Genomic DNA, 27720 nt, shown 5'->3' on the forward strand with positions numbered 1-27720 from the left:
GCCCAGCAGTGACACCAGCATCAGAGCGACCCTTGCTTCAGAATTTGTCAAGCAGAACTCTGCTGAGAAATCAAACCTGCCCCGCTGTGTTTCTTGTTGTGGCGATGAGGAATATCCCTTCACTGAATCGCCTCCCCATGTCAGCTGGAGCCAGAGCCGTAGGGGCTCCTGAGCCCAGCGTGGCTTATAGACCTGTGATCCAGGAGATACATTTGCAGAGGAATGAGAGAACCATATTTCTATAGCATAACATATATATATTTATATATATAAAAATAAAATAAATGAGCTGGCTTGCAACACTAGGTGGCAGAGGTGGGATCTTTTCTGCTCTGAGAGCTGTCCTATAAGGCATTGCTTGTTTAAGTACAGTCGCATTTAGTTGGAGCTGCAGGAGAGAGACAGAGAGATTCTCTGTGTTTACAGCCAGCACAGGCTACTGCAAGCATCTAACCTGGCCCCCCCTTTCTCGAGCACTTGAAGGGGAGAGTGCGAGGTTATTTGGGAATCTGGCCACCGTGGGTCAGCTTTCACTGCGACTGGATTGTCAGAGCTGGGAAAGCAGAGCCAAGGGGGACTGAAGGGAGACACAAATCCCATTTTATTTGAAAGGAAAAAAAAATTGTGAGAGAGAGAAGCGAAGAGACGGAGAAAAAGGCAGAGGAAGCAGAGCGAGTGAGAGAGAAGCATGAGGACCTACTGGCTGCACAGTATCTGGGTGCTGGGATTCTTCCTGTCCCTCTTCTCCTTGCAAGGTATGTGATGAGTTCTTTCTTGCAACCTCCTCCAACCCCTCTGCTTGAATTGAGGCTGATGGACTGAGGATGGCCTGAAACATGGAGCTGGAAGCTGGAGCTTCCTCTCTCCCCTCCTTCCCCTCCAAACCTTCTCCCCCTTCCCCCCTCCCACCCCCCCCCCCCCCCCCCCAGGAAATAAGCCAAGGAGAGATCGCTGCTGGTGAATCCTATGGTTAGAGGGCACTGCATGTGACTGACTTTGCTGCCGTATTTCTGATTGTGCAGAGGGAGAGTTGGGGGGGCACAGTAAGATTTGCAAAGGAAAAGAGGGGTGGGTGAAGGTGGGTATCCCTTCCATCCACAGCGACTGTTTCTCAGCACAAGTACTGATGCTCCTGGATTCTTCACCTTCCAGAGGAGATCAGTGTTAAGTTTCTTTGGGGTTTTTTTTTTTCTGTTTTATTTTTACTTTGGTTTTGCCTGGAGAGGGGGAGGTTAGAGGAACCTCTATGCCTCTGGTCTGTCTGTGAAAACACTATGTCCTTCCCCTCCACCAGGGAAAAAAAAGGAGAGTGACAGAGGAAAGACAGGAGAAAGAAATTTGTTGGGTATGAGATTTTGTTCAGTGGAGAATTGCCAGCTGGGTTTCTTGCTTTAAGAGCCAAGTGTGAGTATGGAATTTAGTTTGAAGTGATGACAGGCACGCTAGCTGATTTTGAGATGCTTTCTGTAAACATGAGTTAAGGGTTAATGCATCCCATGCTGTATGTATAAATACATGTCACACATGTACATATAATCATAGCCCTCCAAATCACAGTTTGTACATGATCCACACTCACTTATACACACCAGTGGTCCTTCACACACACACATACACACACACACACACACACACACACACACACACACACACACTCTCTCTCACTCCTGAATATAGCAGGGAATATGAATAAATTCACTCTGGCACATACAGTTCTAACTCCCTAGCACATGCAATTCCTGGAGTGCCAGTCTGCCTCTTTTGCGCTCATGTTCTCTCTTCCTCTCCCCCACCTCCTTCAAGCCTTTTCTTATGCTCTCTCTCCATCCTGCACACTAGTGTTCGTGGTTGCTTGCATTTAAAAATCCCTTGCCTATTCTGCTGCACCAGCCTTGTAAGCCTGCATGCGTTCACACATATACACACACACATAGGTGAATATATAAAGAACATATATGTAGTCTATCTGGCCTACTCTGTGCTTCATGGTCTTGCCTTCGCAGCGAGCTGCATGCTTAGAGGGTATCTTGCTCTGGCTGTCTTCACCACACATACAGCGCTCCTCTCTCACTCTCTTGTGCATATGGTAGTGCATGAGTGCCATACGCAGAGATATGCCCACTCACAGCATCCTCACTTCCCCTTTGCTCTTACTTTTACACTCTTGCATGCACTGGCCTCTTCTATTTTGCGTCTACTAAGCAAATTCCCATAGAGGCATGCTCCCTGTCATACACATGCTTTCTGTTGCAACCTCACACTTACCTCTCACTACTACATGCACTTGCTGCAAAATCCCTTGGGTTTTGCCACCTTCTAACATTTAGCGAGTGCTCCTTTTTATACAGTCTCACTTATTCTGTCTCTGTGTTGCATACACATGCTTTTCACTGTCACATATTTTCTCTCAAACTTGCATTCTCCAAACTCTGGATTGTGAATCCAGCACCAGCACCTTTGAGCTGACTTTCTTGCTGTGAACTGGCTATTTCAGGCAGGGGAGGAGGATCTTTTTCCAGCACATAGGATGTATGTGGTATGAGAGGAGAACCTGTACTTGTGTAACATAAGTAGCTAATGTCAGCAATGAAGTTGCGTAGCTTGATGTGAACTCTGCTCTGGAGGAGTAGGCACAGACCTGTCAAGGAAGGCAGACACTGGCAAATCACATTGCCTCTGAACACTGCCTCTCTCTCTGATGCGTATTTCCTAGCCTCTAGTCCATGGCGCTTGCTCCACGCAGTGTTTCCAAGGCACAAGCCTTCTCCAAGTTGCAAGCAGAGCACCCCAATGCTAACATAACCAGGAGCTGTTTTAGTCCTTCCTTAGAGCTGTAGCTTATGCCAGGCTACAGGCATTTATAGGCTTTTACCTTCTATTTTTAGTGAGTTACTATTGTCACAGTTATATCAGCCACATCTATTCTGATTTTGAAGGCATCAGGGAAGGTCTTTTGAGGGCTGTCTTACCAGGTACCCTCTGAGAAGGCAGAGGTAATACACTTGCCCTCCCTGGGTTTGGGGAAGGGATGGGGGGTGGGGGGTTTTGGGGGGGGGAATGGGGGTGGAGGTTGCAAACATGGAGCTGCATGTTCTACTGCTCCCAAACTTCAGATGTGATATAAACCAGACCCAGTCAACCGCTGGATCTAGTTTCATAGCCAGCAGTAATTTCCTTTCTCCGCTCTGGAGGGTGAGAGGGTGGGGAAGCAGGAATATTGGAGCTGCGCTGGAGGAGCAGGGCACCTCACAAGCAAGCCTGAAGATATTTGAAGAAGTTAAAAGGGGGTGGGAAAGTTGTGCTCTTAAAAAAACAAATCAAAGCTAAAAAAACCCACTTCTTTTAAATTAATTGTTATTCACTGAAAACTGCGGTAACAAGCCTTGAACACTTCTGCAACCCTGCTGAGCATGATTCTGTGGAGCTTTTACCCTAGGAAACTGCAGTACTGGCTCTGACAGGCAGTGACCCCAGTCGGACCACTTCCAAGCGCTTTCTGAGAGCATCCCTCCAGAGACAGCCAGCTGAGCTTGCACCTCTGCAAGCTACCCAAAACTTGTCTGTGCCTTCTGGCCACCTTTTCCTGGCTGTCCACTTGGGGGTGTACCAGTGAACGCAAACGCAGCTCCTCATCTTTTTCTGTTCTCCCAAAACCAGCAAATGTGGGGGTGAAGGGGAGCGATGCTGGCGCTGCTGGGCACAGCCGAGCTGAGGCTGAATAGCAGGCGATGGGGGTGCAGGGGAGGAAGCGCAGCTGAGGCTGGCAGGACACGTACAGGCTCCGCAGTGCCAAGTGGCCCACACAGCGTGCCTCCTCCAGTGCCTCTGCCAGGGGACGTGGAATGGGTTGCCTGTCCCCCACCTGCCGGGGCTTGGGGACTTTGGCACAGGGACAGGCTTTGCTCCTTCTCCCCTAGGTTAGAGGCTCTGAGTCCTGCACAGAGGATTTGTTTGTTTTCCTGATCACTCTGTTTCCTTAATCTCATGGCTTGGGATTCTTAGGTTTCCCTGCTGCTGCACTTCCAGTCCCCATTCGGAGGCAGGTGGCTCAGAGGCGGGACGGTTGTTCCTCCTGCGTGGTGCACTGGCCTTCCTGCCCTGTGGTGGCTGGAGGAATAAAAGTACCTACACACCCCAGCAGTGCTGGTGGGTGGGATTTTCTAGTGGCATGCTGCGGCTTTTCCCTCAAATGGATTCGTCTATTTGCGTGGTGTGCCTTGTAGTTTCTGATAAAGATCACATTCTTGACTTAGACTCAAAAGCTGAAATTTTTTCCTTTCCTCTTTTTTCCCCCAAGTCAAAAATCGGGTGCGTGGGGATGGGGAGGAGAAGCAAATTATTTGGGTCTATCAAAAATTGCATTTTGATAATTTAGAAAAATTTTGTGTTGATTTCTTTTGCTTTTACCAACTATTACTCTAACTTAGCTGTCAACATGTAAAGTAATTCTGATTTCCCCCCTGAGCATTTTATTTAAAAAATGAATGCCTCAACAAATTATACAACATTTTCTTCAGCATCGCTTTGCACTGAAAATTCTCCTAAACAAACTCTTTCCCTTGAAAAATAACAGCTGTTTCAAATCAGCGATTTTGTAAAAACTCCCAGCTTGTTTTAACGAACCTCCCCTACAAACCCACCTCATTTGTTAATTGCAGGAGATTTTGTGCTTTTAAAAAAAAATAAATTAAGATACCTCCAGAGCCAATTTAGTGAAGTAGATGCTTTAGGAAAGGATGTGCAGAACTGGCCTGCCTAGTACAGGCAGCATTTATTTATTATGTATTTTTTGAGCCGCTTAAGGGTGTTCATAAATGGGGAATGAGTATGGTGAAAAAAAAATCACATAAGCACTTGGGTAAGTAGAGTATGATGCTTTAGGTTGGTACGCAGTACAAATGTTATCTGTAAAGTCTCATGTTTTATAACGTTACTGGGCAATGCGGATGTGAAAAATGAGGTGTTTGTTAATGCGCGAGGTTTGTGCAATCTATATGGATGGAAGCGTGTACCCAAGTGTTTCTGTGCTGATAATGTGTAATGGATGGGGAGAAGAGAGGGAGGAGCAGGAAAGTGTGTGTGTGCAAGTGGTGACATTGCACACAGTGGTGACATTGCTCTATGGGTGACAGCATGGTGTGATTGTGATGCAGTTGGATAACGTTTAGATATTACTTTTCCTGCTCTCCTCAATATACTCTTCTTACTATCTGTTTTCAATTCTCTGTCGAATAAGGTAGGGGAATAAGCTCTCACAGGCTGGACTGTGCTGATGAGGTAACGACTCACTCAGCTGCCTTGCCTTCACTTAAATAATGAAGAGGTTCAATACCTAAAACAAAACACCTTTCTTCCAGGCTTAACATAGGAGAGAGGTAGAGAGGGCTTTTTATCTTCAAACAGGGAGCATTAAAAAGATATCCAAAGTGTTTCTGCTAGTCCTATCCCAGAACTTGCAGATCGTTTGAGTCAATAATTGCCACACCAGTAAGGACCAATTTCCCCTAGCTGTTATAAATCTCAGTACTCATCTATCTACTCAGAGGGTTTTATTATGATGAAGCAAATTTCTACTTATCATAATAAAGCCCTCTAAGTAGGCAGCTGAGCATTCTCAGAGATCTCCTCTCACACGAGACTTTTACTAGTCTTGTAACAAATACCCTAGTCCCTACAGTTGTGGGCGCTTCTTTTCTTCCTCCAAGCACCCATGCATACACTAGTGGTCTGAGGAGAAGACAAGTTCTTTAAGAGCCACTCTTTTCACCTCCTTTTTCACCTGCAAGCAATAGATCTCCTTCCAGTCAGGGTGAGGAATATGGCTGCTGTTCTACTGGGTTGATAGCAGAGCAAATGCTTTAAAGCTCACATCCTTACTGTGTGTTAGCTGTGCCTCCTGTAAGGCTTCCGGTACACCAAGGCCCTTGCTTTGCTGGTGTGGACTTGTCCCCTTCCCTCAACAGATTTACCTTGTGCAAGAGTGATTTGCTTAGGAATTGGGTAAAGCAGGGATGTTAATGTGTGGGTCCAAATACAGTGTAGCCCCTGCGGCAACAGCTAGATGCTCTGTGCAGTTACGTGGAGAGGCTGGTGTGGCTGGGCAGGGCTGGAGAGGTAGTGCTGATGCTGAAGAGCTGTAGTACTGCTTACTGACCTGTATGCTGTAAAGTGAAAACAGGTGGCAAAAGGTGATTAAGAGTGAATGCAAGGGAAGCCTCCTTTTCTGGGCAGATATGAATACCTGATGGGCTTTCTTGTGGAAGAGGATCAGCTGAGGTCACTGGCTGACAGAGGTTGTTAAAGGACTGAATAATCTGTGTGAAATCCATCGTGGTACCAGACAAAGGCATCCCGGAAGAGTCAGGGGAAAATCTTCCATGTGTGCCTTTGAATATGTGGTCATGTGCTTTGCAAAAGACTGTCTCCTTTGTGGACAGGGTGGCTGCTGGGAAGATGTAGAGTTTTGCTGTCTGCAGCTCCTATAGGAAGCATGAATCTTGCCTCTTCAGTATCACTTTTTCCTTAAAGAAGCGTGTGCCATAGTTTTGTGTGCCGTTCAGACCCTATCAGAAACGGCTTTGACAGCTGATGTGCTCTTCCTGCTGTCATTTTATCCGGGATAAAATCAGAAATATCAAGCTCGGCACAGACCATCTTGTTCCACTTTGAGAAGGAGTATTTAAGGGCAACATAGAGATTTGTGTGTGTGAGCGTGTGAGAGACAGCCTCTCCTGGTGTCAGGGAAGGGCAGAGATCCCTTCCTTTCCTGCATGGAAAGGAAGAATAAATGTTGGGAGTTCATGATTCTTATAGAAATGGGCAGGAAACAAATGATAAATCCAGGCTTGAAGATGTGCTATGCCATCGTACTGTGATGCTTTGGCTGATGCTGCTTATCCTGGAAACTGAGGCGTTTCCCTGTGAGCTCCCTCCAGCAGGTCTCCTGCCAGTGAAGCAGCATTGCCCTGCTCACCTGTGTGGAAGGAGAGGGAACAGCACTGCAGTGGACTGCAATTTAATTCCTCTGAGCCAAAGGAATATTCTCCCTCACAAAGGCTTGTGAGCCTTCACAGTGAAGTGTCTTGCTGGCCATATCTGCTGTCTTAAAGTTCATGGAAAAAATTCTGCATGACTGCTTACTGGGGCAAAAGCGCCCTTGACATTAGGCCTGCTTACTGGCCACCCACAAGCACAGAAAAGGGTTTCACTCTGTTTGTCATCTGTAGAGGTACTAGACTTTGTTGAATGGCATCTCTGGGAGGAGATGGTTTTGGGGGCAATGCAAGCATATACATACCGAATTAAGGCAAGCTGGTGTGTTGTGGTTTTTTGAAGCTTTTGTTTGTTTGTTTTTAAAAAGAAGATGGCATCAGAAGGTAGGCTTTGGAGAAAGGGCTTTGGCTTAAAGCAAAGGTGAGTATAATTGGAGCTTTGGGCTCACAGTCTGGGCTTTTGCAGTTCCTAGGTTATATAAAGCATGCAAAAGAAACTCCTCTGAAGATGGCGTGTTCTTGAAACCTGCTCCCTTCCCTAGGTCTGCCTCTCTGTAACCTCATGGATGCAGGTTTCTTAATTTCTTATTATGGGTATAGCTTTCCCACAAAGAGGAGAGCTGTCCCTTTTCTGGTGTTGTGTTCTTGGCTGTTGGGAGGGGGAACACGTGGCAGGCAGGTCATGAGCAGTGGGATGAGTGAGGGAACAAGCAAGGAGACAAATGGAAGGCTGTGGAGTTTTCCAGCCAGGAAATCAATAGCATATCAGCACACAGCCACTGGGATATGAGTATGCAATATAAGTGTGTAATCAGCTCCCTCCCCTCTGCCTCTTCACACTTATATTGATGGTGAGTTGCAGGCTAGAACCAATTAATCCTTACAACCCACTAGGACAATAACTATTAATATTCTTCTGCATTCCCTCTGGCTGATGCACCTGCACGGAGCCTGGCTCTGCTTGGCCTTCAGCAGTTGACTCAAAGCTACATCAAGAGGGAGAGCAAGGGTCTTTCTGACAGTGAGCCTTGCAGCCAATGCACTGTGTTACCTGACTTCCACTTGTGTGGTGTTGGTGAAGCTGACTGTGTGGATATATACTTGAGGGTCTGACAAAGGAGGGATTTGCAGCTGAATGATTTGCCTGCGGGAAGGAGGGGTTATTTCAAGGAGCATCCATGGGGTTTTTGATGTGTGAACATGTTTCGACTTGTGCCACTGTGGGTCCATCTGCTTGTACGAGTACATGCTCTTTGCCTCATAAAGCTACCTTCTTGTACAATGGGATCACTTGTATCAGAACATCCAGTTTTCTTTATGCCTGTATATATGGTCTGTGCATGAAGGTATAACCAGAGGCTTTTTAGTGTCTCTTCTTTGGCTTTTGAGAAGATGCATGTGCAGAACAGAAGGTGATGGTGGAGATACAGATCTGTGTGTGTGTGTGTGTGTGTGTGTGCATGTGACCAAATGCATAAGTTGTATGGTAAAGATGCTTGTGCCATGTTAACAAATCTAGTTCAGAGTTGTGTTTTGTGCAAGGGAGATGTTATTAAATGTTAGTTCAGTAGGTGAATGCAGCATGATTACTGATAGGGATATCTGTGTAGCTGTGTATACTTTTGGAGTGACCATTATTCATAGCAGATTTGCATCCTATCTTGACATGGCAAGCGCTTGTGCAGTGAAACAGAATTGTTACTGTGGCTTGGCTACCCCCCCTCATTTTTCTGATAGCCTCAGTGTAAGGTGGCAACTTAGTCACGCTTCAGTCACCTGGGCATGAAATACTGTGTAGGACATGTTTGACTCCTGCACTTTCATGGGAGTGTTTCTGGGAATAGGAGGAAGAGGATAAAAGGAGGCTTTCTTACACATGCAAGCTGCACTCTCTTAATTAGACTGACATATTCAAAAATAGTACAACTTGACTGAGCCAACCTTTCTTATGTAGCTATGCTAGTGCGTACTGCCTGAGCAAAGGATTTCTGGGCTGGATGCAACCTGAACCAGTAAACTAGCAAGTCTGCACTTCGGCTGTACCTGCATTAACACAGCCTTGCTGGTTTAACTACCTCAACAGAACAGATTCTGTCCAGCATACCTGTGTTTTGTCAATTCATGGGTTTAGCTAGCTGAGTAAAAGCAGGATAGATCTGACTGCAGGCATGCCCCTGTGAGATGTTCTGCACTTGTTCTAGATCTTCTGTAGAGGGAAGAAAACTATTTGCCTGGAAGAGTCTTTGTGCTGTATCAGGGTTAGGGATTTTACTAACTAATTTCTCAGTGATTCAAAGAGAAAAATTTTAATCATACTAGCCAAAGTGGTGTAAGAGCTGCCTGTAGTCTAGGCTTGCTAAGAGAGAAGGTAGGAAATGGTGAGAGCTAAATTGAGTGTACAGAACCTCTCCTCCATTTCCATCTATCCTAGATGCCTACTGGTGACCGGTTTGTGTACTACCCAGCGGCCACAGAGCTGCAACAGATTGAGCTGCGGGTGTGGGGGTAGGGGTGGGGAAATCAGGCTGCTGCATGAGGTAAATGAGCTGTGGCATTGCCCCAGAGGGACCTAGAGCTAAGGTCAGCAGTACAGAGTCTTCCTTCTCTTCTGGTTTGCTGTGTGCACAGAGGAAAGAGAGAAAAGGCCATTCTGGCTGGCCTTGCTCTGTCTGTCCTGATGTAAAGCTTTGTAGCAGCAGGCTTTTCTTCAGGCTTCAAGGGACCTCACAAGACCCCAGCTTGTAGGCTTTGCTCATCCCCTGGTCAACCTGAAGAGTTTCTGGTCTCTTTCTTTCCCTCCTCCTGCTGCCCAAAGCAACCCAACCAACCACAAAAAAGCAAAACAAGTTGGCCCAAGCTGTCCCTGGTGCTGAAGTGTTGCTTGGGCTGCTGTGAAGGAGGACTGACGGTGTGAAAGGTACCGTGGAGACAAGACCTCAAGCCCCTGCTTTCTTTGCCACATAGCAGGGATCCCTAGAGTGCCAACTTTGAGGTTCAGGCAGACCTGGGGATGCTATATGAGAAGAGGCTTTGAAATTGTTACCGGGGGAGGCTTAGGAGGACCTTGATCTAGAAGAAGCCACCTTGTGGAGTTCCCACCTTTCCTTGGTGTCTTGGCTACCCCACAGATGTCCTGGGAGCTGGCAGGAACCTTGGAATGTTTCTTACTGAACACTGCCTGAAATTCACCAGAAGTTTGTTGAAGGAAACAGAAGTTTTGCAGAATGTTTCTGCCTCACTGAATTGGCATTTTTATAATAAGGAAAAAAAGGTGTTTTGTTGGAAAAATCCCAACTCAAGTTTCAAGAACAGATTAAGGCACGAGTGCTTAAAGGCTTTTCTGTGATGTGTTATCTTCTGTCATAAGATTACATCAAAGCCTCAACTATCACCTAAAACAAAAAAGTTCTGAGAATAGTGGCCTTCATAAGTGTGATGAAAAACTTGAAAATATAACCTGCATGCAGCCAGTAGCTGGTGTCTGTCTTGAGTCTGCAAAGAGCTGAAAGAGCATCCTTAGGGATATATCACTCCATTTATTTCCCTGGGGTGCTAGGTCTGACCTTCTCCTGCTACTATTCCTTTTGGAAAGGGTTTTCTGTACAGCCAGCAAGGAGTGTGGTAGTCCTGGCCCTCTCAGCCAAGGGTTAGATGCAATTTCCCTGAGGGGAAACCGCTCAGGGAAACCCCTGTTACCATTCTTGCCTCCGTGTCTCAAAAGTAAGAGTGGCCCTTTTTTGATGGGACCCACACCTGCTTGATGGAACTGGAACCTGAGAAGCATGCGTTATGTGGAAGGGTTTTAGGTCGTGTTGTGGATGGTGTTTGTGTTGGATAATGGGAACATTTGTTCTGTTTGGCTTGTGACCATTCCTGGACAGACTGGGAAGTGTAAAACTGGAGAAAACAGTGGAGCAAATTCACAAGAAGGCTTTTCTAAACAAAAGTTTTAAAGTCTCTACAGAAGTTCTACCCCCACTTTTGTTTGGAATTGGATTTCATTGAAAGAGGCCCAGCTGATGTCACTGGGGAGGAGGAAACCTCTGTCACGCGGGACTCGCATCTCATAGCAATGCCATGTCTGAACCAGAGGGTGAGCACGTGTATGTGTCTGTGTGTGCATGGCATGTGCAGGGACTGTGCTGTGATCACCGGAATTACAGTCTAGCCAGATAACGAGCTGTTGTTGTTTACAGCGCTGTGTTCCGGGCACTTCAATTCCATAAAGATGTAAACAAAATTAGAGGGAATTCAGAGGATTGCAAGGAGAATGATTAAGGGGTTGGAGGGACTGACTTATGAGGAATGCTTGTGAGAGCTAAATATATAGCTGTTTTGGCTAAATTACTAAAGAGGAGCTATGCTAATGATCTAGGCATACTGGGAAGGCGTGAAGAATTGTCTAGTGTGGACTGAAAGCTAGAAGTGTCTCTCATGGTAGAGAATTTGGAGGAGGGAAAAGAAAAAAATTGGCAGGAGAGAAAAATACTTAATGGAAGAAAGAGATTAGGTGTTGAAATAGCTTTGTTAAGAATTGTGGCGGAATTGCTGTCATTTGGGATAGCTGAAGTTTGGCTGGGCAGAGCCCTGGAGAATAATCCATGCACTACAAGCTTGAAAAGGTCCCTTGAGAGACAGTCTAGATGCCTTAATAGATTTTTATGCTGTCATTAATTTCTGAATCACAGCTAATACTTTCAGTCTGACAAAGAACCATATTCTTTAAAGCATTTTTCTTTCTTGCCTTGTATTATTTCTACTATGACGCAGATACTGGTGCAAGACAGACTCATGAGCAAGTCTTCTGCTATATTAACAAATGAAATCCTGGTTATCAACTGCTTAACTCAGACTTTTTCTCTTTCTTTTAGTGGGATGTTTGTTCAGATTAATCTGATAGGTGGACAACAGCAGTCTGCTGGACACCTAATAAAAGGAAGTCCCAATATGGGTAACTTTGTCCTATCTGCTAGGCTTTGTCGGGTTTCCCATTGCCACATAGGATACATATATATATCCTCAGTTCTTTCTTTATCTCACACATTTTAAAAATGGTAACTGAACAGTGGACTAGTCCTTCCAGGCTCGGAAGCTGATGTTGAGCTTGTAGTATTCCTGGCATGTCACAAGAGCTGAGCCCTTGCAGGGCCATCTGTTAACTGGAGGGAGGTGGGCCCACAAGGCAGGCAGAGGTGGAACAAGATGGTAAGAGATGACCAAGTTGATTGGTGGCAGGGGGGAATCAGGCAGCTGGTTTGCCTTTATCTTGCTTACAACAGAAACGGAATAGTGAAAGCTAAATGGGTGGTGTTGGCTGCTCAGCTTAACACTTTTATGTGAAGAGAACAGGCTGAATTGATAGCAAGTTTTGTAGTGGTTGCTGTGCCGTCTGGCACTGTGGACTTCCAGAGGTAAAAGGTATGCAGCTTAAGTGAAAGAGCCAGGATACATAATGGGTGTTATCCAGACTGAAGCTTATTTGTGCCATGGATGCAGACCCAGAGAGAGTTCATCATAGTTTATTAGCTCAGGTACAGGACTATGCAAATTGCAATCTGTTTCCTGGGCAGGAAGCAAGGAGCACTATTTTGCATTGCGTGCAGTCCAGACTGGTAAATGGTGTTGGTTCTTTCCCAGTCTGTGCAGGGCCAGTTTGAGGGTCTCCGCAGCCCAGCCCAGCAGTGCCAGGAAGAAAAGGTGTAGAGACATCTGACCCTGATTGGAAATCGATGCATCTTAGCTTGGAATTAGCACTAGCCTTGGTACGTGCAAGGTGTCTGGTGGTAATGACATCTTTACCGCCTACTCCCTGACAGAGTGGGAAAGCTTGTTAGCTCAGATTTAGTGCAATGGGAGTGCAGTTAGGCTCTGGCAACCAACCAGGGACGATGAACATTGTAGACTTAAGTCTACAGCACCAAATTTCCTGATTTTTCATTTTACAATCTCCTCTTTAAGAAGTATGTAAGTCCCGGACAGAATACAAAATCCCACCTTGGCTTTAGGTAGGGTTAGTTGGCTGCATTTTTGCCAGAATGGGAAAACAGGGAGATGTGAGAAATTCAGTAAGGGATGAAGAAAGGGAGAAGATTGGAGACTCCAAAGGTGAGAATCTGTATTGGCAGAGTTGAGTTGCTGTTGGATGGTAGGATGCATGCTCATGAAGATGGAAAACTTGAAATACAGGCCCAAAGACCAATGCACCTAATGTTTTCTAGGTATTATTTAGGCAATCTGTGTGCCCTCTAGTGGCATAACTCATGGAGGGAGATAGAGAGCTACTGCTGCTACCGTTAATCAAAGGCAGTATCTTTTGAAAAGCTGGACTATATGTTTGGAGCCCGAAGGATGAGGGTTCTCAGTCCTGGCTCACTGCAGAGAGAGGAGTGGGGTGAGAGAGAGATAATTTGTCTAGTAATTGTGTTTGTAGCATGCAGCAAATGGATTCGTTACAGCACCTTTTAATCATTGTTCCGTGGGATTTTTGCTAATCTCATTCTAACCCCAGCAGAACATTTGTCGCTTCACACCCAGCTGTTGAGTCAGAGCATGATGCTGCCGCCTACTTTAGATATTGGTGCAATGTCACAGCAGCAGGAGGCCTCGAAACAGATTCATGCAACTGATTGTACAGGATAGAGCTGTGGGGTTGCTTTGTGGGTTGCATGAGCTGTAACTCTGAAAGGAAAAATGGGGCCCAGAATGCTATAAGGAAGAGGGCAGTTGGTGGCAAATTTGTGGTTGTATTGCTATGTACTGGATGTTGGAAGAAAAATCTAGCATTTCAAATCCAAGATCTAAAATAACCTAGGCATCCATTCTCCAAAACTCCAGGTCTAGATATCTAACAGCGATATTACTTAGTAATGATGTTCATTGGAAGGGAGACTTCTCAAGTGAAAAATTATTTTGGTTTATTGTTATATGTATGGTTGAATGAAGTAAAAAAAAAGTGGATTGACGCTATTTAGTAACTACTATTTTTAGTAGTCAGAGTTGGTGCTGTAAAAATGACAATGCAAATACACTAGAACAGATACTTCTTGGGAAAGTGTGGATGTTTAATGAAAATTGCTACAAGGAAGGATTTCTCATGGCAAGGAAGGCCTTTCTGAAAGAAGCAGATGCTGATTTTAAGCCAGTGCAATATCAGACATCCAGGTCTATGTTTCTGCTCCAAAATAGAGGAGGATCTGGAATCTGGTTATCCCACAGTTTAAAAAGCACATTAATCCCTTGGTTCTGATTTGTTTTGGAGGTGTCTACTCTTTTTTTCCCTCCAAGTGACACTTTTAGCCACATTAGCCAGAGCTCTGTAACTTCCAGTATTTGGTGTGGGGCTTGCATTAATTGCTAGATAGGAGGTGAACAAAAACATCTGCATGTGCTGCACAAACACAGGGGAACAAGCTCATGTTGCCAAAGGCACATGAGCTCCATGTCTCTGTGCTTTGGCTTGCTGCACTGAAGGGCAGGCTGCGGGAGAGCCCCCACTTGTTGCAGCGGATGGCAGGGGAGTGCTTGTTGGCTCTGTGGGCCGAAGTAGCATTAGCCAGGCATGGTCCTTGCAGGTATTTCAGCAGGCGATACAGTGGGGATGGTGCTGTGGCCATAGAACAGAGAGCTCCAAATTCCTGACCAAACCCCTGTGCCCTTGGTGGGCAGCTCTGTTGCATTTGCAAAATGTGCAGTGTGGTGTCTGCCCTGCAGCCTCCAGTCAGTATAACTAATTTTTTCCTCCTGATGTTGCCTCACTGGAACTGCAAGCAAGGGGGAGGCCTGGGCCTTTTCTTTCATAACCCTGTACTAAACTTTAATTAAATATCCCAGTTTTCCTGTTTCCTGCTGCTGCAGCTTTATGACTGAAACAAGAGACCAAAGACGGTTTTGTAGCAAAGCAGTATAACCCAACAACTTCTATGATGTCTACCCACTGCACCAGGGACATACCCAGAAGTTAAGACCTAATATATGTTGGAAACCATAAATTCTGCATTGAATTTAAAGTTCTGGTCTATGGCCTTATTTGTTGTTGTGGGGTAGAAGGCTGCCTAGCACCTCTTGAAGTTTTGCTTGCTTTTGGGGGTTTTTTGTGTGTGTGTTAATGCAAAACAAAGAAGAAAAAAATAGCTGTAAGGGCTACTTGTCTGATTTAGGTAGACCCAATGTGGAGTCCCTAATCCAATTCCAGGGAACAGAGGCTTCAGGCTGGATTTACACTGTCTCTCTCTAGGAGACTAAAGATATGTTGTTTGATTTAGTTGTCCTCTGCAGTCCCTCTTCCAACTTCTGGCTAAGAAAATTCTGACGTTCTGCCCTCCTGAGTGAGGATACCTTTATCCTTTTGCTTTCTGCTGGCGCTGTGAAATGCAGTTTGTTCCTGTCTGGTTTCTTCCTTTCGTCAAGGGTACTTCGAATGGAGGATCTTCAATCCTCCCCATCACGACAGCAAATTTCTTATGAGGTCTGATCTGGGGCTTAAGGGTTGCATTAGCTGGGCACGTTATTTAGCTTGCAGAAACTATAGAACTGGTGATATAAGCACAAGAAACAAAGCATTTAACTCGATTCTCAGATTCACTAGTGTCTTGCAGCACAGGCTGGCAGTTAGAAGAAACACTTTTTCATGTATAAACTTGGGCACCTTTGAGTTGCAAATGAATAAAAGACAATAAAACACACATTGCTACTTTCATGGGGACCCTTTTAAAGCTAGAATTGCACTTTCAATTAACTCTACCATATATGGCCAAAGTCGACACTGCATAAAACTTTGATAATTTCACATTTTAAAAATGTATAGGAAAGTCTCATTCGTACATCTTCACTGAAAATTTCATGAATTGCACATTTCCTGGTGTTAGATGTTCAATAAACTTAAATAATGCAGCGATTTACATCTAGAAGATTTGCTTTAAAACTGAAGACTGGCTACTTCTCTTCTGGATTGAGAACAGTTCTTTCCTTTTATGCCTTCACCAACTAGAATGGACACTTTTGTTCTTCTGAAATTGTTGGAGACTGGTACTGACCCCTTAGTAGCAAAACCCTAACATTAGGAAGATACATGAGGTACCAGCATGTAGCCTGACATAAGAGTATCCCTTTCATTTAAGCTTGGTGTTACATCCTTGTTTGTTGCATGGGCATCACTGCTGAATCTGTTGAGAAATTTTGCAGCAAAACTTTTCTGCATTTTAGTGTCTTCCCAGCTAATTGGGGAACTTGAGTGTAGAGGGCAGAGCAAGCTTGAATGAAACCAGTTTGCAAAACCACAGAATCATAGTATACTTTGGATTGGAAGGGACATTTAATGGCCATCTAGTCCAACCCCCCTGCAGTGAGCAGGGACATCTTCAACTAGATCAGGTTGCTCAGAGCCCTGGCCAACCTGACCTTGAATGTTACCAGAGGTGGGGCATCTACCACCTCTCTGGGCAACCTGTTCCAGTCTTTCACCACCCTCATAGTAAAAAATTTCTTCCTTATATCTCACCTAAATCTACTCTCTTAGCTTAAAACCTTTATCTCTTTTCCTATTCCAACAGGCCCTGCTAAAAAGCTTGTCCCCATCTTTCTTATAAGCCCCCCTTAAGTACTGAAAGGCTACAATAAGGTCTCCCCACAGCCTTCTCTTCTCCAGGCTGAACAACCCAAACTCTCTCAGCCTGTCCTCACAGGAGAGTTGCTCCATCCCTCTGATCATTTTTCTGGTCTTCCTCTGGACTCTGGATTTTTCTGGGCCTGCTCCAACAGATCCATGTCTTTCCTGTGCTGAGGGTCCCAGAGCTGGATGCAGTTCTCCAGGAGAGGTCTCACCAGAGGAGACTAGAGGGGGACAATCATATCCCTTGACCTGCTGACCATGCTTCCTCTGATGCAGCCCAGGATACAGTTAGCCTTCTGGGCTGTGACCACACATTGTCGGCTCATGTCCAGCTTTTCATCCACCAGTACCCCCAAGTCCTTCTCCACAGGGCTGGTCTCAATCTCAGTCTCTTCATCCCCCAGCCCAGGTGCAGGACCCTGCACTTGGCCTTGTTGAACCTCATGAGGTTCACATGGGCCCACTTCTCAAGCTTGTCCAGGTCCTTCTGGATGGCACCCCATCCCTCAGGTGTGTCAACCGCACCACTAATCTTGGTGTCCTCTGCAAACCTGCTGAGGGTGCGCTCGATCCCACTATGTCATTGATGAAGATATTAAACACGACTGGTCCCAATACAGAGCCCTGAAGGACATCACTTGTCACCAATTCCATCTGGACACAGAGCCATTGGCCACCACCCTCCAGATGTGACCATCCAACCAATTCCTATCCACTGAACAGTCCACCCTTCAAATCCATATTTCTCCAAGGTAGAGAGAAGGATGCTGTGGGGGACCGTGTAAAAGGCCTTACAGAATCCAGATAGATTATATCTATAGCTCTTTCCTTATCCACTGATGTAGTCACTCCGTCATAGAAGGCCACTAGTTTGGTCAGGTAAGACTTGCCCTTGATGAAGCCATGCTGGCTGTTTCAAACCACCTCCCTGTCCTCCATGTGCCTTAGCAAAGTTTCTAGGAGGATCTGTTCCATGATCTTCCCAGGCACAGAGGTGAGGCTGATAGGGTCGGTAGTTCCCAGGGTCCTCCTTTCTAATCTTTTTAAAAGTGGGTGCAGTGTTTCCGTTTTTCCAGTCAGCAGGGACTTCACCTGACTGCTGTGACTTTTCAAATATCATGGAAAGTGGCTTGGCAACTACATCAGCGTGTTGCCTCAGGACTCTAGGATGCATCTTGTCAGGTCCCATAGACTTGTGTATGTCCAGGTTCCTCAGGTGGTCACAAACCCGATCTTTTGCAGTGGGAGGGACTTTGCTCCCCCAGACCCTGCCTTGCAGTCCATCCACTCGAGACGTGTGGGAAGAGAAGTTGACGGTGAAGACTGAGGCAAAGAAGTTGTTGAGTACCTCAGCCTTCTCCTCATCCATTCTTACCAGTTTGCCAGTCTGGCAACATCACAGGGGTATGTTATCTTTGACCTTCCTTTTCTGGCTGACATACCTGTAGAAGCCCTTATTGTTATCCTTTGCATCCTTTGCCAAGTTCAGCTCCATCTGTGCCTTGGCCTTCCTGACCCCATCCCTATGCAACCCTATACTCTTCCCAGGATAGCTGTCCCTGTACATTTCCTTCTTGCCCTTTATTTTGACCAGCAAACTAAAGTTGCTACCTAAACTAAACTGAGTTGGCTCACCCATGCCAGTCCCTTGCCTTCCTTTCCTGATTTCTTATACCTGGGTGTTGAGAGCTGTTGTGCTCTACGGAAAGCGTCTTTAAAGATCTGCCACCTCTATTCTGCTTCCTTGTACCTGAGGGCAGTTTCCCAGGGGGTCCTATTGACTAATTCCTTGAAGAGCTGCTAGCTTTCTTTCCTAAGGTTCAGGACCCTGAACCTATTCTTTGCCTGACCCATACCCCTCAGGACTGCAGACTCCAGTGCATGATCACTGCAGCCCAGGCTGCTTCCAGTCTTGACACTGATTGCCTCACTTGCAATTGTGACAAACAGGTCCAGTGTTGCATCCCCTCTGGTAAGACTGTCTATTACAGGGCTTAAGAAGTTATCCTCAATGCATTCCACTAGTCTCCTGGATTGCCTATAGCTCACCTTGCCACTTTTCCAGCAGATATCAGGATGAGTGCCTCTAAGCACAGTGCCTCCTGTAGCTGGAGTAAGAAGGCTTTGTCCATAGGCTCCCCTTGACTGGGTGGCCTGTAGTAGACACCAACCGCAAGGTTTCCTCTGTTGCCTCAGTCTCTGATTCTTACCCATAAGCTTTCAATCTGATCATGGCTATTCTTCAGAGACAACTCTTCACACTTCATCCATTTCTTGATGTAGAGGGCAATGCCTCCACCCCTCTTTCCTCGCCAATCCCTTCTGAACAGCCTGTAGCCATCGATAGCTGCACTCCAGTCATGGGCTTTGTCCCATCAAGTTTCGGTAACTTTCTAGCAGCACAGTGGCTTCCAACTCCTCCTGTTTGTTGCCCATGCTGCGTGCATTGCAGTAGAGGCACTTCAGCTGGGTTGTTGGCCATGTCACCTTCTTAGAGGAACACCCCTTAATTCCTTTGAGGTATTTCACTGGTATTTCCCTGTTATGTCCTGTTACCTCGGGAGCCCCTGGCTCATATCCAGAAGACTTAAAGTGTGTTGCAGTGTAGCCAGCACATCTCAGAGCAACAGGCTGAGGGACCTTGCTGGCACCCTGTCCCACCAACCTTAGCGTGTCATCCCACAGCTTGTCACAGGCAAGCCTGATATTATCCTTCTCCACCTTTGAGTCTAGTTTAAAGCTCTGTCAATGATCCCTGCTAGCTTGTGAGCAAAGACCCTCTTCCCACTTTAAGAAAGGTGAATCCCCTCTGATGCCAGCAAGCTGGTACTGTGCAGGCCATCCCGTTATTGAAAAACCCAAAATTGTGGTGATGATACCAGCCATAGAGCCATGTATTAATAGACTGGATCCATCTGTTTCTTCCAGCGCTGCTGCCCACAACTGGACGACTGCCCTTGGGCTATGCATTGTGGCTTCACCACCACTCACATGGAAGAGCAGTAATGGGTAATAATAGTCTGAGGGCTGTTCCAAGCTAGAAAGTTTCCTACTGATGTCCTTAACCCAGGACCCAGGGAGAGAGCAGACCTCCCTAAGAGGAGGGTCTGTCTCATATACTGGACCACTCAGAAGGGAGTCACCTACTACTATAACCCATCTTTTCTTCTTCATGGCAGTGGTCGTGAGATGGAGGGTAGGCCTTTCTGACCTTGGTCATACCTCTGGTGTAGATGGATTGTCATCCACCTCATCCATTGTCTGGACTTCCACATCCAGAGCCTCCTGCCTGTGGTACAGAAGCACCTGGGAAGGCAAGGTGGGCAAGGAGGTTGTTTGCCTGCTGCCCCAAGCGTGGACTTGCCCCCATTCACTCCTTTCCTTTAAGCTACTACCTCCACCCTTCAGGGGGGAGGGTACAGGATCCCCTTGATCTTGTTTTTCTTTTCTGGTGCCTGTTCCTCTTTCTGTCTCAGGGAGGGCAGAGCATGGTTCCCCCAGACTAGCTCTTTCTCTGACTCCCTGATTCTCCTTGACCTTTCTACTTCCTCTTGTAGCTCTGCCACCAGGCTGAGCAGATAGTTCACCTGGTCATATCTCACAGAGCTGTTCTCACTGCTGCCATCTGTTCATCACCAGTGAAAGGCTCTGGCACTCTCTGCACCCTGACACCTGGGTGGCTGCATGTTTTCATGGGAGCTCTGTCTGGGTTACCACATCCATCCTGGTGAATGCAGAGGACATGGCCTTCCACCAGGTGGATACCATACCTAAGCTCCTTCTGAGAGGGAGATGACCACCGACTGAACTCACCTCTTGAGCTGGTAGGCTTACTACACCCTTCTGTGCAAACTGCTGTGCCATGCCCTTTTCGCCCACTCTGTTTGCAGCGCTCCTCACTTCCATCCAGGATGGAAGTTGTTAGCAGGAACTCTTCCTGTTAGCACAGGAAGAGTGCTTCCTGTGCCACCTAGGTTGGTAGCAGAGCAGAACCTGGAGGACCAATTCATTGTCTGGTCTCCTTACACCAGCGATCATGCACCAAGGGCAGGAATTCCCTGGTTTGGGTCTCCTTGGGCACTGAAATGGGTGCTGCTGGTGACAGGAAAAGTGAAGCAGAGAGCTGTGAGGCACAGGTGGTCAAGGAGAAGAAGGCTCCCTGATGTCTGTAACAAGATGTGTGGAAGATATGTGGGGGAATGACCAGGGTCACATTTGACAGTGGTGTGGGGAGGAGAGGAACAGGAATGCATCTGACAACCTTTTAAAGCTCTTTTTGCTTAATGGGAGCTCCTGCAGAGGCAGGGACTGCGTAAGCCATCAAGAGAAGATGGCTTCTCCCAGGGCCCTTGCAGCTGCACCGGGCTATGATAACAGAAATTAACTTCATCTCCTTTGTCTTGCTATCCAAGTGCCCCAGAATAGTAGTTATGAAAACAGTGCTGTTTAATATTGTCTTTGATTGAGCAATCCGATGGGAGCCCTGGGCTTGTTCTGCTCGGCTTTGGTAGTTTCAGACCCTAAGGCAACAAGTCGTTGCCTTCAAAGCCTAGGCAGGGCTGCATTAAGTGTGAGGCGTGCAGCAGAAATCCCAGTTTGTCAATTCAAATGGCACTCACCTAGCAGCAATGCCTGCATATTTAAATCTGTAGCAAAGTGTGGGAAGCAGGGCACATAGAGCTAACCCCTCTGGAAAGAACAAGTCTCAGGAGCTGGCAAACAAGGTAACACCCTCAAAAGACTCAAAAGGGAACAATGCAGGGTGTATTTTTCCTGTTCTTATCCAGTATTAATATGCTGGCTTTTTTTGCATTTGCTGTCAGTTGGCCTCCCGGTACATCTACAGCCAGTCAGACTTCAAAGTGTGCGCTGCAGGAGGACAGCATCACTAGAGAAGGAGGTTCCTCTTCATCTCCTTCACCCCTCTATGGTAGAGGTGTGCGTCTTTTCCTCAGCTGCAATTCAGGCACTGCATGTACACCCTGGCCAAGGCCTCCATTCCAATCAGAGATAAGCACTGGAGGTCATCAAATCTCTGAGTGACTTTGCTAGCAAGAGTCAGCCCTTAGAGAGACTCACTTGTGACTTCACCGGCAAACAATATGAAAGCAGTTACTGAAAAAGACGACCCTTAGTGGTGGTGTGCAGGGGGCGCTCATGAAAACCAGAAGGGTAGAAATAGCTCATCCGTTTCTAAACGGATGGTTACCTGAATGCACCATAACCCATATGGATCCAAATACAGGGACTAATGATCTCTTTGCAGGCAATGCTGAGAGATAAGACTACGTGCTGAGCCAAGGACTGGTGTACTTCTTTTCTTTAGCCTCTTTCATTGCTTAATTATGAGACTCATTCTGATTTGTTTTCCCTCTCTGTAAAACAGGGACGTGATCAACTTTTGTCAGGTGGTTGTATAAGGTTCATGAAAGATATAAATAGGGCAGTGACTTTTCTGATACCTTGAAGAGCCCATTTGTCAGTTTACTTGGGACTGGTGACCATAGTGCTTGACTTAAATCTTAAGTCTGTGTAACCAATGTCGAGGGTAGGTTTGCTTATGAAATGTCCTAGAACCTGGTGTGTGACTTTCCCCTTATGAGGGAAAGTCTGGGCTCCCACTGAAATAAAGTGGTGCCATATATATGTTTTAGATATACAATTTATTATAATAACATTTGAGAAGTTGGAGGAGTTTCAGAAGCCAGTAGGTTAGTGATAATATTTCATATGACAAGGATAACACCTGCCATTACTGTAGTCAGGGTAACATTTAGACAGGCCACTTAAACACTTCAGGTGTATGCGCTCTCAAATCTGACACAAGCAAATTCATGTTCAGTTTCCAGGACTGGCTGTACCTGAGCATTGTCTGAGAGAGAAAATAGAACAAGAATCTCTCTTCTGCCATAGCAGTGCTTGTCTGGAGGAGATCTTGTTATGTGCAGTGATGCTCAACGCTTCTTTTCAGTTTCGCAGACAACCGAAGTGGCTAACCTTACAGTGTGGCCTCCCATATATTTTAGGAAGGATCAGGAAAAACCCTGGACAGCAGTTGGAGCTCTTCTGAGAGACTCTGGTTCATTGCTTGCCTCTTGAAATTATTGCCATTTCTCTGATCATGTTGCAGTAGGACTTCTATTTTCTTCTCTGCACCATGTAAGACACCACAGTGATGGTGAGAAAACTTCATTGATCAAACAAGCAAGAGGAACATAAATGATGGCAAAAGCTGTGTAGGTTAAAGGTAACTGAGAACTGCAGAGGAGGGAGTTGCTTTGCTGTGATGAAATAATTTATGTTCCCTCTCTGAACCTGCTCAGAAAGACAACCACAGTTTAAAAAAGCTCTAGTGAGTGTGAGTGACCCAGGGCTTAGTGCTAAGAGATGAGACTTCAGGGTCCCCATCTAGTTTTGTCCTTGATAGGAACTACTCCTGTCTCAGCACTTCAGTGTCCCCTTCTGTTAAAGGAGCACAGGGATTTTGGAGAATTTTAAGAAGACGTTTCAGACAGTGAGATGTTGAAGAAGTACAAAGAATTTCAGATTGTGAGTTACAGGAGAAAAGATTCAGCATGTAACTTCTAGCTTCAGATCTGGGGAAGATCTCCTGGATGCAAAAGAGGCTGGAAATTAAAATAAGCCAATATCCTAAACTATATTTTAATTGAATTTTCAATATCTTCACCTTGGATACTATCATACCAGACATTAAGCCCATATACATTATTTTGTAACCATATTCAATCTACAATAAAAGCATCAGCTATTAAAATGGGAGCATATAGAAAGCTCTTTCAGTGTGCCTTCAAAATCGTTCGGTACTGTTGCTTATGCAATATTTTTTATTTCTGAAAGCTTAGAAGCCTGGAATTAAGTAAAGGAAAAGCCCTTTTAGGTTGGCAAGGCAATTCCTCCCCACTTGACCAGTGCAAGCTCTTTCTGTACAATGACAGTTAAAAACAGCCCCCTCAAATCCATGCTGTTTAATTATAAAGGAAAGCCACAGTATTTCAGAACAGAAAGATATGGGTTTGTTAAGATACTGGACTGATCCTCGGGGGAGCTGAGCTTAATTCCTGCCTTTTCCACAGGCTTTTTTTAAGCCAGTCCATTAATCAGTGTATGCCTTAGCTTACCTGTCTGTGCAATGAAAATAAAGGCAAAAGAAGTTCCAGCCCTATCTTCCCCCATGCATAAAAGATGTTCTCTCTGTGATGGGTCCCAGTCTTCTCTCTGCCTTTCTGTTATTGTTCCATATAAAGGTGTCTTCCTTCTAGAAGGGAAGTTCAGCTGATCCAGGCTTTCTTTTTTCAATGTTTTTCTAGCTCTATGGATAAAGTATATGGTACTATACTGATTTAAGCTAAGACAAAGCCTTTGCCATAAAAACTTGCAGAACTTAAACCTATTGGATCATTCAATCCATCTTGTGAATTATACTCACTTGTACCTTGTGGAGCAGAGCAGTAGTCTGCGAATAGTTAAGGATGCAACTGAATTTTCATTATGAGGCCAATCTCAGTTCCTTGATACTCAACATAGATGATAAAGAACTGGTCAGTTTGGGACATGACTTAGTATTTTTGTATTGAAACTGAAGTCAACTGGATGATATTTTGCTGACATTTATGTGCAAAAAATACATATGGTGTATGCAATTTTAAGTGTAAAAGTGTTGTTGAAAGCATGAAGAATCTCTTTCCCACCTCTATTTGTAGTAAAAACAAGGAAAAGGGGAGGGAAGGAGAGGCATCTTGTTTTCCTGGAACTCTCGACTCAAGATCAAAACAGTTGGACTAAATATGAGTTGGCTAGGCTTTAATTTTAAAAGTTAGGATTCTAAATAATGAGATCAAAATGGTTCATTGACTTGTTCCAGTGAGCAACTTCTGGAGGTGTAGGCTTTCATTAAAAAACCATGTAAAGCTGTCTTTGTAACACTGTCTCTATTCCTTTTTCCATATCAAGAGGGAGTTTGCTCTAATCACAGATCCCTGGAGAGATCTGTCATTGGTGAAAGGCAAAAAGTTTCTACTAAATGCTAATTAGAGAAGCTGATTAGAAATTGCCACTTCTCTAAATTGGCATTTTTCAAAGGTTTTCAAGCCGTGGGTCCTTGCTTTCGGGCGGGCATGGGGGTGGGGGATTCAAGGGTGGGGGTGGGAAGGTGAGACAATTACCCTTCTGTTCTAACTTGCTATGGCTGGGAAAACAGCAAGAAGGATGGTCACTTCTCTTGGTTTGCTCTTCTGTCATCAAAGAGCATAGCTGGATCATTCCTCTATGGCTCTTCTCAAATATTTACCATCTGCAGCAATGTTGGAGCTGTGGATTGCCTGGGTCATAAAAGAGCACAGATTGTGATGCACTCTTAGAGTGAGGCCATGCAGTGAACAATGAAGGAAATGGATGTAGGGAGAAGGTCATAAGGGAGGCTGTGGAGCTAGGCCCATTGGTGCCTCTTCCCTGGCTGGCTAGGGCCACATGCGTGGCTTACCGAATGCACTGGAGTTTATTGCAACATCCTTTTAAAAGCTTTCTTCTGCTCCATTCCCTCTTCCCTCACCTCTTACCTTTTTTAGCTTTTGCAAGATGTCTTGGCAAAACAAGGGTCCTTCAAAACCACCCTCAACCAGAGTTGGCATTTTCTTGTGCTTGCAGTAGCCTAATGAGACAATGCAGGAGTGAGGTTGCCACGCTTCTCCTGTATTTTGTAAGAGGAAGCAAAAATCTTCAGTGACAAACTATTCTTCTTATATGTTGTGACAAAGACTGGAAGCAATTCTGTTCAGTCACTGAACTCACCTTGACTCATCTCATGCAAATGCCATAATTCAGAAGTTCTTAAACAGTGGTCTGCAACACACAGCCATTGCCTCTGGATCTATATAATCTGTCATGTTTTCAGCTACCTGATGGCAAAGGTGCAGGGTATCCCTAGAGAAACAAAAGGCAAGCTCCAGATTATCAATTCAATAGTTCTGGAGCTATGGTTTCTTTGCCAAGAACAAGGCTTCTGTATTACTAGTCTACTATGTAATTAGTGACTAATGGAACAACAACCCCCAGTATATTAATTGCCATTGTAGCTGTATACAGAGCATTGTTCTCTCTGTGACAGACATATAAATTGTGTGCAACTACATTGTCCCTTCCAGACTAGCTCTCTCTAGAGTTAGGTGTCAATAATGAAATGCAGCTGTTCCTTGAGGATGGGTAATGTTATCTCTAAGGGCTTGTCTAGGCAGAAGCATACAAGAAAGTTGATCTGAATTAAGTAACAAGGTGGCTTTCAAGTGGGTTGTGCAAACTGTACTAAACTGATGTGTGCACACACACTCATTCAGAATTAAAAGTGGCCTTCATTTGATTTTTGTTTAATTATTCTTTAAAGGGAATTAAACTAAATCGAATTAAAGCCACTTCAATTCTGGCTGATTGTGTGAACATTAATTCTCCTGTGATCAGTATGTTATTTTCATAAGAAAAAGTTCAGTACGTTATTTTCCTAAGAAGAGGGCAAAGGTTGTCTTGGCATTCCTGGACATTGAGCAGAGCAAATGTGACAGTTGCCTTAACTATTCATTTTAACACTCTGAAACTCAGTGGGAGTTTCATTCTTTCATACTTTTTTTTCCCCTCTGAATCCCCTGTGTAACTAGTGCAGAAGGCTAGTGAAAGTGTATTTTTAGAAAATACTTTTACTTAATTGGTATAATGTGGGAAGGGTTGTACTTTTTTTTTTTTTTAATCCTAGAGACTTAATTCTTCCCTACAGTGAAATGGAAGCACAGAAAGGATAAGTAATTTCCCCACAGAAACCCATCACAAGCCTCCTGTAGAATCCAGCACAAGATTTGCTGATTGGCACCGATGCCTGGCTGCTGTGTGTCACTATGCAGATCCTCTCTGTATGAGGTTGGGAATTTGTGTGTCCGCATTCTCGTGTTTGGGTCCTCTTGTCTTTCTGAGAGGAAACCTTGGTCCTACAGCTGTGGAGGAAACCTTTTACTTTTCCCAATATTATTAAGTAAGATAGGACAGCCCATCTGATATAACAGCTGCTAGACATCTTTTTGGAAGCATTACTGAGAACTAATGTTCTCCATTGCCGAAGATCTTCTCTTCTAACCTACTGTCTTAGCTGCTCACTGGGTTGTACAGGCAGACAGCGAGTATGGGACTCTCATCTCTGGGCAACGTGGCCAAACCAAGAGAATGTAGGAAGAGCAGCTGGAGGGTGGGGAGGAGGAAAGCCAAGCCCCAAGATCCCTTTTTAATGCAGAGAGCTTTTCATGAAGTCACGTTAAAATGAGCAGGCAGGCCATGATTTCAAATAAAATAAACCTTTGGAGCCCTGGAGTTTTAATGTACAGTTGATAGATGGATTCTGTTCTTATTCATCCCACTCTTGCATGAGGAAGAAAGAAACCTTTTCTGTGAATTGAGCCACATTTCTTTCAACACTACCTTTCTAGATAGAGCTGCAGTGAGCTCCCAGTTCGGTGACTAGTTAATCCTGGCCAGGAGTTAGGAAGGCCATTGGTATTGACAGCCAGGATTGCATTAATGGAGGAGAGCTGTATTCAGCAAATTCAGTGAAGAATTCCCTTTATATTTCTTGTAACATAGTTCTGCATTTCCTTAATGCAACACACTACAGTTGTCTAAGTACTTAAATCTGCATGGGCTTGCTTCTGTTTATTAGAAATAGCAGAGCCAATTTTTATACACATCATGAACAGTATGTCAGAAGCTAATGAGAGCATGTATTTTAATTTTTTTGCTTTCGTGACAAAGCCGAAGTTTTCTTGAACAATAATAGATGCATTTTCAGTGCTTAACAATAGAACCTCAGCTTAAAAGGTCCAGGCATTGTTCAGATGCCACTGGCAGCTGGAGGAGTGTCACCTCAAACACAAGATCCACCGAAGTGCAAGTGCAAAAAAAGTGTGCTGCAACCTCAGCAGAGCACCTAGTGTGTTGGTTCCATATTTTTGGGCTTGAACTTTTTTCTAGAAATGACAGATATGGCAGTTTTTGTTCAAGCCCCTCTCAGCATGTCTGGTTTTCTGGCATCTTGTGTCTTCCAAGTATTAATTCTCTTGGTGGTCTAAC

The 27720-nt window shown here is 45.1% G+C and overlaps 1 protein-coding gene across 1 annotated transcript in view; it reads left to right on the top strand.

Moving 5' to 3' along the window:
- Nucleotides 1-399: 399 nt before the first annotated feature.
- LSAMP (limbic system associated membrane protein) overlaps nucleotides 400-27720 on the top strand; it is a 1028083-nt gene continuing 1000762 nt past the window's right edge. Inside the window, exon 1 of the mRNA XM_064466267.1 lies at nucleotides 400-755. Coding sequence (XP_064322337.1) covers nucleotides 689-755 — 67 coding nt within the window. The 5' untranslated portion in view covers nucleotides 400-688. The remainder of the gene's footprint in view (nucleotides 756-27720) is intronic.

The sequence above is a fragment of the Phalacrocorax carbo genome, chromosome 1, assembly GCF_963921805.1.
Source record: "Phalacrocorax carbo chromosome 1, bPhaCar2.1, whole genome shotgun sequence".
Lineage (NCBI taxonomy): Eukaryota > Metazoa > Chordata > Aves > Suliformes > Phalacrocoracidae > Phalacrocorax > Phalacrocorax carbo.